Consider the following 13,446-nt stretch of genomic DNA (forward strand, 5'->3'; position numbering starts at 1 on the left):
TAATGTTGCTCCATGTCTCCTGGACGTGTGGGTAAGCTAACATGCTGGCTAATAACGTGCCAGGCCTTTCTGGCAGCTTGTTAGGATTTCTTCAGCCCTCTTGTGGCAAAGAAAGGAAATACATTTTTTTTGAAATAACACAAAATGACGAATTCCGTGGTGGGTTTGCCTTTAAAGGCCTGCACAGCCACATAGGTCAATAAACTACTCTGGCTAATGAGACATCTCTACTCAGGTTGAAGGTGGGTGGAGCCACATTGGAAATCAGAATCAGAATCAGAATCAAATTATACAGTATCACCAAAATCTATGTATCTAAAGTGAAAAAGGTATAAGTTGTTCGGCCATAATAAGAGCAACAAAACTAACTGGTGAGTGAAGGATGTCAATTAACAGCACATGTCCTTACATGTCTTATCAGGCAATTTAAGTAAAAAAAACCCACCTTGCTGGAGCATACATGTGTACAGGCTTTAAAAGAACTTGATTTATGATTTTTATTTTCACCCAAAAAATCCTCTTTTTATAGATGTTTATTAAGTGAAATAGTAAGAAATCCTAATAATAAAAAATAAATAGGATCATGGACACAGCTATGTTCAAGATGCTGGTTGACCACATTCATGTGAAAGTAGGTCTGCGGTGAGCATAATGTGACATTGTTCCTCAAAAAGGAGATATGACAATCAGTACTAAAGGAGACGACTGAAATCGAATCATGTTTTCAAAGTAAATGTTAAAAAATCATCCGTTTCTAAATGAAATACAATGACACCATTCCACTTAGTTACATAAGCTCTTTCGTAATAAAGCTGCACTAATGTTTGATTTGCTGAGATGAATTCAATCCTCAAATCTTCTGGAAAAGCAAAGAGTGTTTGAGGAAGCACCTGCTTGCTGGGACAGAGTTATTTCCACGGTAAACACTGGAAGAGTGAGGAACGTCATCCGGAGCACAATAATAAGGGGCTTTCCCGCAGCCATGTTTACCACAGAGCAACTTGCTCCTCTGGAACAGCTGCTTAGACTTGCTTCCAACTACATTACCGCAGATCCAACTGCAGATGTGTCTTTTAAACAAAGAGTGTGACCTTTTACTTGGGGAAAACTGCAGTTTTTGGTACTTAAAATATCACAGCAATGGTTAATTTTACTGTAGACATGAAAGTGAAATAAGACAAATAATAAAAACATAAAAGAATAAATAAATATGCTTAATTTAGCAAAGTAACTCAGGATGAAGGCTGCCATCTAACTATAAATGTAATAAAAAAATGCAGCCATGCTGCCATTACAGTAAAGCCCACATATAAAGCTACAATACATTTTCACCAGTGTGCCTGTTGAATGCATGGAGGAGGTCAATTGTCACTTTGAGTTTTTTTTAAGGCAAATGAAGGAGTGAGACCTTCCCTCACTCCATGCGTGACAGAGGACAGAAATGGTTCCCACACAGACAGGAAGTCAAAGAGGGGCCTCTTGTGATGTAGAGGGGGATCTATATTGAAGAAAGTGTGTGCGTTGATATATGTATGTGTGTGTGTCTGTCTGTCTGTCTGAATAAATCAAAACTTTGATAAACTCTGAAACAACACTAACTGAGCAATTACATTACAGCTTCTATAAATATTCAACTTGGAATCTGTATTGTATTTAACGAATGTCCTGCTTGGCCTATGGCCACACACAATAATCTAAAGCACGCACATAAGCACATGCACAGACATTTTCAGTCACAGGCAGTGCACACTCACGTTGATAATGGGAACTGAAAGTGCTCATTGGCAGCATGTATGCTTTTGGCACTGAGGTGGCCAGGGCTGCATTAGTAAAGGAGACCCACGCTCCCTGTCTTTCCCACCGTTGTTCAGGTTATCCTGTGGGGCCACTTCTGACCCTTCAGCAGGCAGGATGCAATGTCTAGGGACCCCAACAGAGCTGTACACAAGCATCCGCCAAGCCCTGGGAAGAAAACAAGGGCTGATGGAAAACCAGAAGAACTGAATATAAAGAGGAACAGCAGTTAGCAACCAGGACGCACTCAATAACACTCACCATGCACCTGCAGCCTGTGTGCGCGTACATTTGTGTGTACTGTATGTGTGTACTGAATGTGTGTCGAGTGAAGTGAGGTTGTTCCTTCAGAGAACTACAGCACAGCACAGTCCCCACACACAGCACAGGTGGTCCAAACAAAAAAAAACCTGTGAAGTGTTGCCCAGAGAGTAATATCCCCACGTTGCGTTTTGTATAAAGCCCCCCCATAGGAAACAAACACTTCCGGTGCTGCAAGATTTATTGTTCCCTGCAGTTATAGGTTACAACATACTCTGAATGATATCTTCCTTACAAGGTTCTTTGATTCATTCTTAATGACACTTAATAATAATTTAGCATGCAAACCAGAAACAAAAGGGGTCATAATTACTGCTAGATAACTCAAGGACACATTGTTTTGTGTTTAGTGTTTCCACCGCAGAAGAAGAGGGGTGAATTCCCTCTTCAGTGCATTGTGTGGTGAGAATAGGAAAGACCTGGTTAACTATGCTGTGAAAAACCAAAGCATTGTTGTACTTTGATAGATTGACCGCGCACCAGCTTGCGATGCTGGTTCCCCAATGTGACAGACTTTCACATCTGTATTCACTTCCGCACACTGCCCCTTTGCAACAGATACAGGTATGCAAGCATTACGCAATAAAAGTCCCCAAAGGTCAACACTCTATGGAAGCATTTCTATATATGAGGCCAATGTAAGGGTTATCTATTAATAGAAATGGCATGGATTTAGGGTAAAGCTCGTCTTGAAAAGGACCTACTTTTAAGAGAGACGGGGTTAAAAACATGACTTTCTACACCCTCTAGTGTCAACACTGTCGTACAGTGAGACCCAGCTATTGGGCCGCTTAATGTGTTCAGGGGTGAAAACAGAAACAGTACACTCACTCTGAATACATTTTACAATCCAGAGTAGTGTTAATTGTTTATTGCTCATTTATTTGCACACAAAAGAAAAATAAAACTACAAATCGAGCTTATAAGAGTCCTCCTCAAAGAGCACTAAAAGTAGGGGTGTGCTGATCGATACCTGAAGTATCTATACTACTGATACTAAAGATTGCTACTAGTGTCAGTAGTGCTACATTAGCTGCTCTCAATATCAGTATATGTATTGTATTGATATGGTTTTGGCCCTGGTGCTACTGTACTGTGGAATGCAGTCTTATTTATATGATGTTCCAATTACTGGTCAGCAGGCTGTAAAGGTAGGGGGGGGGGGGGAGTAGGATAAGGAGGTAAGGGGGACACTCTTAGACTCACAATACTATTTCTCAACTAGAGGGTTTCAAGACCAGCTCACCAACCCATCTTGTGGCAAGATTGTGTACTGCTCCACAGAAGTACAGTAAACATGTATCACAGTTCATAAAGAATTGTAGATAAAAAACACATTGGCTTAAACCACCAGAGGAACTGAGAAATATGTCATGGAAACCATACTAACCAAGCCATACTCTGCTGCATTATTTGAGGACCCAGCACTCAACCACACCTGTGCTCAATACGAATCACCCATACAGACACGCACAGTAGAGTGCAACCCTTTTTTCCACTGCAGATCTCATTTGATATGCAAGGATATTCACAATTTAGAACAAGGATCACAGTTACATATTAAAACAATTGTTTGCACCTTGCACGTTGTGCTGTTTCACATTGTCCAGGACATCCTTGTAAAAGAGATTAAAAATCTCAATGGATTTCTTTCCTGGTAAAATAAAGGTTAAATAAATAAATAAAATAAAAAATTATGGGCTGTCCACTAATACATTCAGAAAAACAGAACTACTTTGAAATACAACGTATCAGTAAACTTCCTTCTCTTTGTAATATGATTGATGAATTTGATAATCCTTGGTTATGCTACATTTGTGTCTGAAGGACTTAACTTCATTCATTTACTAGTTGAAAGTTTAGTAAAGAAGTTTAATAAGCAGGTGAAGTGGTCTTTGAACTGTTTTATAAGAAGGTCTGTCACAGAGGCGGGGGTGGGGGTGGTGGTGGTGGTGGGGTGACAAGATGCTGTATTTACTGTAAACTACGATCGCCCAGGGGAGGCCCTGATGTTCACTGAGAGAGAGAGAGAGGGAGAGGGAGAGAGAGAGAAAAAAAGGAGAGAGAGACTTTCAGAAACAAAATGAGCGAGTGAGAGTGACACACTGACAAGCAGTTGGTTTTCAATAAGGAAACTGACATTTAGCATCGGAGTACTTCTTAAGACACAAGCCTGGGGGACAAGTTCAAGGTATTTGTCTACTTTCTGTTTATCTCACACTACAGACTGCTAACACAAGTGCTACAAGTAATATTATGGTACACGGTATTGTGATTTTATGATGGGAAAATGAACAGACTAAACAGTGTAAAATAAAGAATTAAAAAGAGAAACATTTAACTAGTTGAACGCTAGTAGAGTTTTATTGGCGTTCCATAAAGTCACATAGTTAATTTTTACCATAAAGGGACAAATACAGCAATCGTATGGAGACAAATAAACACTTGTTAAAATAGTGGTTCCAAAGAATCATGACATTATACATGAAAGTAAATTTAGACCAAGAAAATTTAAATTCCTAGTGTGGCAAAAGCGCAGTTAAATTATTGATAAGATCTAGAATATGTAAGGTTGAAAAATGTAAAGCTCATTTTTCATTTAAATAATCAGTTCCTTTACATGGAAACAAATATGAGATGTATATCGAAGCGTATAATTGTTAGAGAAGGTCTGTCGCTGCTCAACAGCTATTTGATTTCCACTTATAAAATTACCGCCACAATTGCAATAATGCGTCAGTGGATATTTTTAGGTAGATTGTCATCATGACAGTTATATGTTAATTCATGGACAGCTTTAACATTTTTAATAAGTAAGTAATAAGAATAAGTTTCACATAGAAAAATGAGAGTTCACTGTGAATGTATGCATCTGCTTCTTATCAGTTATTTTTAGCACTTTATTTTCTCTCTGGCTGTTGTCTAAAATGGCTGTATCTTAAATTGTACATGCAAATGTTACCATATAAAGATGAAAACACATTTTCCACTTCCTCTTATGAGAGGCAATATGTTTGAAGTGCACTTGTATCCAAGACATAAAACTAATAATAGACTCTCCACTGATGATATTAGCAATTATGAGCAGGTTTAATTCATTTTTCAGCACCGGGCATGAACTCACAGACTCTCAGGCCCTGCAGCGGGAGGACTGGAGACTGAAAACAGCTTCAGCAAAGCTCATCTGCTTTATCAGGTAAGAGCACAGAAACAAACTTGCTGAGAGTCTTAGTTGGAACTTGAAATAGGTGGTGGTATTTGATAATGTAGTATGAACCGCATGGAATTACGTGGGATGAATTGTATTATTACATTGATTAAATCTTATTAGTAGTATGCAATATACTTTTTCCATTACATGTACAGGATGGGCTGCGCTTGCAGTGGCCAGAAACAAGTACAAGATGACAAGTTCTACAAAGGAAAACACAACTCTCAGGCCTCCCACTCGACAAATCACATAGTAGGTAGACTACTTAAAGGAAAAAGCTTTACTTACTTGAACAATGTACAATATAAAGTACTTTACTGTGATTTGAAACTAATGTAGTTAAATTACTTGCCAATATTTTTCCATTGACTTACTGCACTTTTTGAATTTTAAACAACATACTTTTTTCCTGTTCTTTAGGGACGAAGTGGAAACAGCTATTCGGATAATGGTAATTACTGACCACAACGCATATAACACACTTTCTACCAAAAATAACCGGTTGACTGCTGCTGTGCAGAGAGACAGTAGTAGCAGTGAGAAGAAGCTACAGCTAGCGATTGAAATCTCATTTGGATTTCCTCTATTTTCTTGGGGACAAGATGAGATTATTCACGGAAGAAAGTCATTTTTATGTCACAGACTGTATTGAAAGCTACAGAATCATTATTCGTCCAAGAAGAACAGCTTTTGTAATACTGATCTTTGAATTTAGCTGGATGCTTGTGCGGCATCCTTCCACTATAAATTTTATGTTAAAAGTAGCAGCCAAACAAAAAACTATTTAAAGACTTTTTTTGAAATTTAAAAAATTTGCACGAAATTACTGTTGTTAATTTAGGCAGATGGTTTCTTTTGAAATAACTCTTTGCTCTACTTGCCTTTAGATGATACTGTGTTTGTGGCACAGCATGACTTTAAAGGGACCAACGACAGTGATCTACCATTCAAAAAGGGAGACAAACTTAAGGTTTTACAAGAGTAAGTTCCCACATCTAGCCCCTAGTAAACAGAATGTATTCAGCAATAAAGAAACAAATGATGGTTAACCTGAAGAAATGAAAATGATCTGCCATGTTTGTCTGTTTGTAGAAATGGAGAATGGTGGGTGGCTAAATCATTGGCAACTGGGAAGGAGGGCTTCATACCATGTAATTATGTAGCCAGGGCAGATACACTGGAGATAGAAAGGTAAGACACAAACAAAAACACTTTTGTATATATTATCAAACTGCATGGCAGATATTAAAAGGTTTGTGGACTGTTAAATAATATTTTTAAATAGTTGCATAAAGCGTATTTTTCATTTCTGCAGGTGGTTTTTCAAAGACATAAGTAGGAGAGAGACTGAACGACTGCTTTTAGCCCCTGGAAACAAACCAGGTGCCTTTCTAATCCGAGAGAGTGAAACCAGCAAAGGTGACCACCGTCAGTCTCTTCGCGTGAGCGTGCCACAAATCAGAATTCTAGTGGCAATGCATCCCTACGTCCAATTACAAAACCGTTCAAGTAGTAACCCATACATGTAAATGTGCAATCTATTTGTTTCCCACTTAGGGTCCTTCTCACTGTCAGTCAGAGATCATGTACCAGAACAAGGAGATGTGGTAAAACATTACAAGATCCGCAGTCTGGACAAAGGTGGCTACTACATCTCACCCTCGAACACATTCCTATCTCTACAGGAACTGGTGAAATACTATAGCCGTAAGTAATAATCAGAACACATTTAATCAATCTATAAAATGTTGTAAAAGTACTTTTAGAGCTACATCATTTAAAAAGAAGTAGGTTTGCGTATAGGTCTCGAAATGTTTCCTTATCGGTAATTATAAAACATAGCTACATCATTTGTTGATGTGGATTCAGATTCAGCTTGCTGCTGTGAACTATAGGCTGACTGAGCTGGCTTTGAATTAAAGGGGGAAGTTAGACCCTTGTGATGCTTTGTGCATTTCCTGTGTGAGAGGAGTGATAATGAGTAGTGACTATGACTAAACCACAAGATAAGAAGGCCAAATCTTTAGAATGGCTGCCTGCACGCATCAGCTTATGAGAAAGAAGTAAACACAGACAAGCTTTCAAAATGATTTAAGGAAACAAGAGCTCTTTAGGGCTGTTCTGTTTCAGTAACTAAATTTAGCAGAGGGGAAAAAAGCAGGTAGTACAAAAATGTGTTTATTCAACTTTCATGTATCATGTTTTGGTGCAGGTACAGCAGACGGTTTGTGTCAGCGGCTGTATGCCCCTTGTAGGTCTAAGGAGCCCCAGCAGCCATGGGCACAAGACGAATGGGAGATTCCCAGAGAGACACTGAAAATGGTGAAGAAACTTGGGGCAGGGCAGTTTGGAGAAGTGTGGATGGGTGAGAAAAACTATTTATCCTGGCATTGGCAACATTTCATAATCCTAGACAGTAGAGCATAGTCAGTTAAGCACTTTGTTTCAATTCCTAATGCAGGTTACTATAAGAACACCCAGAAGGTTGCTATTAAGACCTTAAAGGAGGGAACGATGGCGCCTGAGGCCTTCCTCCAGGAGGCCAACTTGATGAAGCAGCTGCAGCATGAACGACTGGTGCGGCTCCATGCTGTGGTCACTAAGGAGCCCATCCTTATTGTCACAGAGTTCATGATCAATGGTAAGACAAAGCGGAAGACGGAAGGTGGGCAGACATTTGACGATTAAAGTCTCTCTATTGAAGGATGATATATTGTGTTACAAAAAGAGCTGCAGCTAATAAATATTTTTCATTAATCTGGAAATTATTTTCTTGATTAATCGTTTGGTCTAATAATGTCAGAAAATTGTGAAACATATGAGTATTAGGGCCACACTGAGGAATTTAAAAAATCAGAGATTATGAGAAGAAAGTCATAATATTACGAGAATAAAGTCATAATATTACGAGAATAAAGTCATAATATTACGAGAATAAAGTTGCATTTTTAAGATAAATGTTATAAAGGGAAATATCAGAAGAGCATCCTGCCGCCTCCATGCGTTAAAAAACGTGGAGAATCTTGTGAAGTTATACTTCAGTATAGGTTTCACAAATAACGACATACGAAATCTTTTGGCACATAAGCACCAAATTTTGGCACATCAGCACCAAATTATCAGTATCAGGACTTTGAAAAGACTATGCAAGAAACTGTCTCTATTCTGAAGTAAGAATCACACGGGCTTGGAGGAAATTGCCTCTTGTAGAAGAGGAGATGGCCGGTAGTGGTCGACTGCAAGGCTATCGTTGCTTACATCTGCGTGCTATTAAAAGGGGTTTCACGGTTTCTCAAGAAACCTATACTGAAGTATAACTTTACAAGATGCTCCATGTTCCTCATTTTAACGCATGGAGGTGGCAGGCTGCTCTTCTGATATTTCCCCTAACATGTAGCTTAAAAATACAACTTTATTCTTGTAATAGTATGACTTTATTCTCGTAATATTACGACTTTATTCTCGTAATATTATGACTTTATTCTCCTAATAATAGGCCTACTACTTTATTCTTGTAATACTACTTTATTCTCATAATATTACGACTATTAAACATCTTCAAAGGTCTTGTTTTGTCCAACCAACAGTCCAAAACCCAAACATATTCAATTAAAAAGGATATAAAACAGAGAAAAACATTTGAGTAGCTGGACCGAGAGAACATTTGGCATTTTTGCTTGAAAAATTACTTTAAACTATTAATTGATTACCAAAACAGATTCATTGTATGATTAATTGATTAATTGTTGCAGCTCTGACACTAAACCAATTTCAAAACATGGGCAAACCATTAACAGTTCATTTTTGTCAGTCGCTGCTTGTGAAAAGTACTTTGTTGTAATAAATTGTAGAAAATTACATTTGTAAAGCATAAAATATTCAATTTATGAGACTGTGTCAGAGGTTGATTCAATTCTATGGTAATTCTTGAATCCATAAAATGAGGTGTTGTTGTACTTGTGGATTACATCTACATATGCAGTAAGGTTTGTTGGGGAGAGTTGTTGTATTGTAATGAATTGTATTAGGCAGGAGATGTAAAAGCAAGGATTGTACCCTTATTACTGAGTATCCTTCTATACTGAAAGTGGAACAGTATCACATGAATTTGGTTGCGTCGTCTTTCTGTGCAACCCCTTTAATTGTAAGACATTTTGACACAACTACAGTAATTCTCTGAAAATTTTGTCTGTCATTTCTCATGATGATAAAAGTTGTGCTTCTCCTTTTCTCATTCGCAGGATGCCTCCTAGACTTTCTAAAAACAGATGAAGGAAAAAAGCTAAAGCTAAATAAGCTGATAGACATGTCAGCACAGGTGGGGAATGTTTAATTATAAATACACAATTTCAACAACACAACCTCTGTGAATGTACGCAATCTTTTATGTGACATTTTCATCACGTTGCTAATTCACATCTCTCAGTAAAAATATCAATCTCTGAACATTAACCAAATACAGAATCTTTTATCACTTTGCCTCGGAGTGCTTCCGTTATTCTCGTTATTTTTTTTACTTTTTTTTCACTGATACCGCTTGTTTGCGACTTGGCATTAATATTTACTTCACAGTTCTTTGCTTCCTTTGACAAAAATAAAAACACTAGCCGTCTCACTGACCTCAGAGTCTATTTATACACACAAGCTGTTCTACAGTGCCACTTTGAACGTCTGTTATAGTATGTTCTTTGACACCAGTCATGATGTGATACACATGGAAACTGTCAGCAGTAGCTGTGTGGTTTCTGTGGCGGGGCTTTTGCTCATCTGGCTTGAAAGCCTCGCCCCACGTCAATTATTAACATCCGGACAGGAAATCATGCATTTTCCATCCACAGTGAGTTCCCCCAGAACTCTTTTGCCCCTCCAAAAAAACAAAAAAAAAAGCATTTTCACTTCCTGAGAGTTGGCACATCCTGTTAAACCTACTTTGCTGCCAATATCACACACATAAACACAAGTATACACACATACTGTAGCTGCACAAGCTTTACATTTGCTCAACTGAAGTTACTGTACACACTAACCAGCGGAAATGCATACAATATGTGTACATCACCATTTATTCGATGAATTCAGGGTACTGTAAAACAGACATCTTTCAAGTGTAGTTATTAGTTATTTCTTGATACAAATGAATGAAATAACAGCTTCATTTTCCAACTTTGCATTTGATCTCACGATTCACTCAAAGAGCCATCTCAAATATTCTACTTTATCTCCTTACATGACAGATAGCTGAAGGCATGGCGTACATCGAGAGGAAGAACTACATCCACCGAGACGTGCGTGCAGCCAACATTCTGGTCAGTGAAACCCTGCACTGCAAGATAGCAGACTTTGGCCTGGCGAGGATCATCGAGACAGAATACACAGCTCAAGAAGGTGCAGTATGTGCAGTGTTTCCCCATGTTGGACCAAGGGCCATAGCCAGGATTTTAAAAATGATGAGATCATGACTTAAAATCCCCCAATGCACCTCCATCCTCCTAAATTTGAACAAGAACCCAAAAAAGGTCTCTACATTTTTTCAAATCAGAAGTTCTGATTTTTAAAAAATATTGTATTGTATGTTGAGTCACCTGTTAATTACACTTTCTGTAATGTTTTCCCTCTCCAGCAACATGAAGGTCTAAATTAAATTGCATTAATTTGGCGGATGCGTCTGTCCAGAAAGAAGTGCAAGAAGTACATTAAAACTAAAAAGAAGCAAGAGATATATAACACTCCCAAAGAAACAGTTAGAAAGCGTGTTAGAGAGCTTTGTCGCATGTGCCTTTAAAAAAAATAATTATAAACATAGGCGCTAGCGTGGGGCATTGAGGTGAAATCTGTAATGTTGTTTTCAGTGGTTTCTCTTGGCTGCCTGGAATAAATACAAAGAGTATAAAAGAGATTAAAGAGAATGACACCTCGATATAAATGGTGTAGGAAAATTTCTAACAGTTATCAAATCTCTGTCATCTCAGGGTATTATGCCGTCATATCACCCCAAGTTAAGAAGAACAAACACACATTCGCACAAAGCACACATATCACCACCTACATGTTCTCTACTACATTTCCTTCTGCTATTTCTCACCCTCTTTGTGACAACTAGGTGCTAAATTTCCCATCAAATGGACGGCTCCAGAGGCCATCAATTTTGGCACATTCAGCATCAAATCAGACGTATGGTCCTTTGGGATCCTCCTCACAGAGATAGTCACCTATGGAAGAATACCCTACCCAGGTACGACAAGTGAGAAATAAATAAAAAAAGAGAGAAACATGTACTTAACGTAAATTATGTATATTATAATGTTGCCTTGTTACTTTGAAGCTAAGCAAAATATGATCTATTAAAATCTGGCTGCATTTTTGTTTTTCCTGATCAGGGATGACCAACCCAGAGGTGATCAGGTGCCTGGATAGGTCGTACAGGATGCCATGTCCGGACGGCTGCCCCGAGGAACTCTATGACATTATGATGATATGCTGGAAGCAGAGGCCTGAGGACCGGCCTACTTTTGAATTTCTCCAAAACACTCTCAACGACTTCTTTATTGCCACAGAGGGACAATATGAGATGCAGCCGTGATAAAAGAAAAAGAAAATGTTTCCTGTTGGTAACCCGTAGAGACAAAATGTCCGACATGAAGGAGGATGAGGACCAAACATCTTCTTTATAACAGATGCAATTGATTTTTTTTAAAACCTTTCAAATGGACACATTTTTTAAAGCCTACCTTCTGACTAAAGCTATTTATTGGCTTCCTCTGTCTCTCGCAGCTAAGAACGCCTGAAAACATGTCAGAAAGGCAACGTTCAGAACTGCAACGCAATGTTTTATTATACTGACTGTACTCCTGCCATTGATGGCTCCCATTCTTGATGACAGCCACAGAGTATGAGGAGACTGATATATACAATGGTAAAAAAGGAATATGGAAACACAGTACATGCATGATGTAAAAAAGACCTTTGGACCCAAGGAAGTCAGCTCAGGTAAAGTTACAGATAAAACATTTGCATGGTACAGAAACAAGCAGCCTGAGATTACATGCACAATACTTTGCACTTTTTTCCTTCAGTCATCCAGCAGATAAAATAGAAAATAGAAAAGGGCTTCCTAAAGAGAATTTTTACTTGCATACATGTTTTTTTTTAAATAAAAATATTTACATTATTTAGAAGCTGGGCATGTTGTTATATTTCATTCCAGTTGGTTTATTTACTGTGCCATAGAAGGGTTAATCAGTTCACAGAGAAACGGACCTTCTCTATCATGCACTCTGTACGCTTAGCATAAAACATACATACAAGATGGGACTTTTAAGGGCTATATTTTGACAGCTTTTTATGCTGTGTGACATAAAATAGACAGCACCCTGAATTAAACAAGAATAAAGAGGGTTTACATGCACAGGAAGTCCCATCCAAACATATCATCTAAAGTATATAATTTCTGGGACTTTAATTTTTGTTTGAATAATAAGCCAATGGAGGATAAACAGTGATGAGCGATAACAACCCAAAGGTAAAACCCAAACTCTATGACCAAGTCTCTCAGTATTATGTGCTCAGAGACAACAGCAGCCTACAGGAAGCCTTTAAAAGCAACTGGCCCTACTAAATTACAGTGGTTTTGATCCTGTAACTAAACCATCCCAGGGGGGCTCAGACTGTATCTTGAAGATAAGAGAGTTGGATGGCCGAGGCAGCCAGGGGTTAAACCCTGCAACTTCCGGAATGGACAGGAAACAGGAAGTGCGAGTCAGCATTCCTCAAATGCCACACAGCTAGAAGCACCTCACACGCTACATTGGTGGGGTTCTTTACATTTTTTCTACTTGAAAACACTAGTTTGGTATTTGGCGGTTGAGAGTGTTTTCTCTGCTATGGTTGATAAACCTCCTTTCAATTGTGAGGAAGAGAGAGACTTTTACTTTATGGAATTTAATATTAACTGCAAATAAGATGAGGGAAAACATCAGCTTCCATTAATTAATAGTACAGGCAAATACACACTCAAAATGCACCAAGTGTGACTTTGTGTTTATGTACCATTGGCCAGCTTTCTTGTTGTGTCATCAAAACAGCCTGTAACAGCAACTGATTTCTTTTTCATATACATGAGC

The 13,446-nt window shown here is 38.4% G+C and overlaps 1 protein-coding gene across 1 annotated transcript; it reads left to right on the plus strand.

Annotated features, from left to right (window-relative positions):
- The first annotated feature begins 4,188 nt into the window (after positions 1–4,188).
- blk (BLK proto-oncogene, Src family tyrosine kinase) lies at positions 4,189–12,494 on the plus strand. The gene is made up of 14 exons (XM_038727352.1): positions 4,189–4,306; positions 5,222–5,311; positions 5,482–5,578; positions 5,747–5,777; positions 6,214–6,307; positions 6,419–6,517; positions 6,642–6,745; positions 6,884–7,033; positions 7,539–7,691; positions 7,788–7,967; positions 9,568–9,644; positions 10,561–10,711; positions 11,427–11,558; positions 11,704–12,494. Exons 3-14 carry the CDS (start codon positions 5,483–5,485, stop codon positions 11,904–11,906), a joined length of 1,470 nt encoding a protein of 489 aa, XP_038583280.1. The 5' UTR covers positions 4,189–4,306; positions 5,222–5,311; position 5,482; the 3' UTR covers positions 11,907–12,494.
- Positions 12,495–13,446: the final 952 nt, after the last annotated feature.

Source organism: Micropterus salmoides, unplaced genomic scaffold (assembly GCF_014851395.1).
Source record: "Micropterus salmoides isolate LMB-PRFRI ecotype aquatic unplaced genomic scaffold, ASM1485139v1 Ms_hic_scaffold_18, whole genome shotgun sequence".
Lineage (NCBI taxonomy): Eukaryota > Metazoa > Chordata > Actinopteri > Centrarchiformes > Centrarchidae > Micropterus > Micropterus salmoides.

Coding starts and splice junctions, on each gene's coding strand:
- blk (XM_038727352.1), top strand. CDS start 5,483: ATGGGCTGCGCTTGCAGTGGCCAGAAACAAGTACAAGATGACAAGTTC. Junction 7,968..9,567: donor CACAGAGTTCATGATCAATG/GTAAGACAAAGC, acceptor TCTCATTCGCAG/GATGCCTCCTAGACTTTCTA. Junction 10,712..11,426: donor AGAATACACAGCTCAAGAAG/GTGCAGTATGTG, acceptor TGTGACAACTAG/GTGCTAAATTTCCCATCAAA.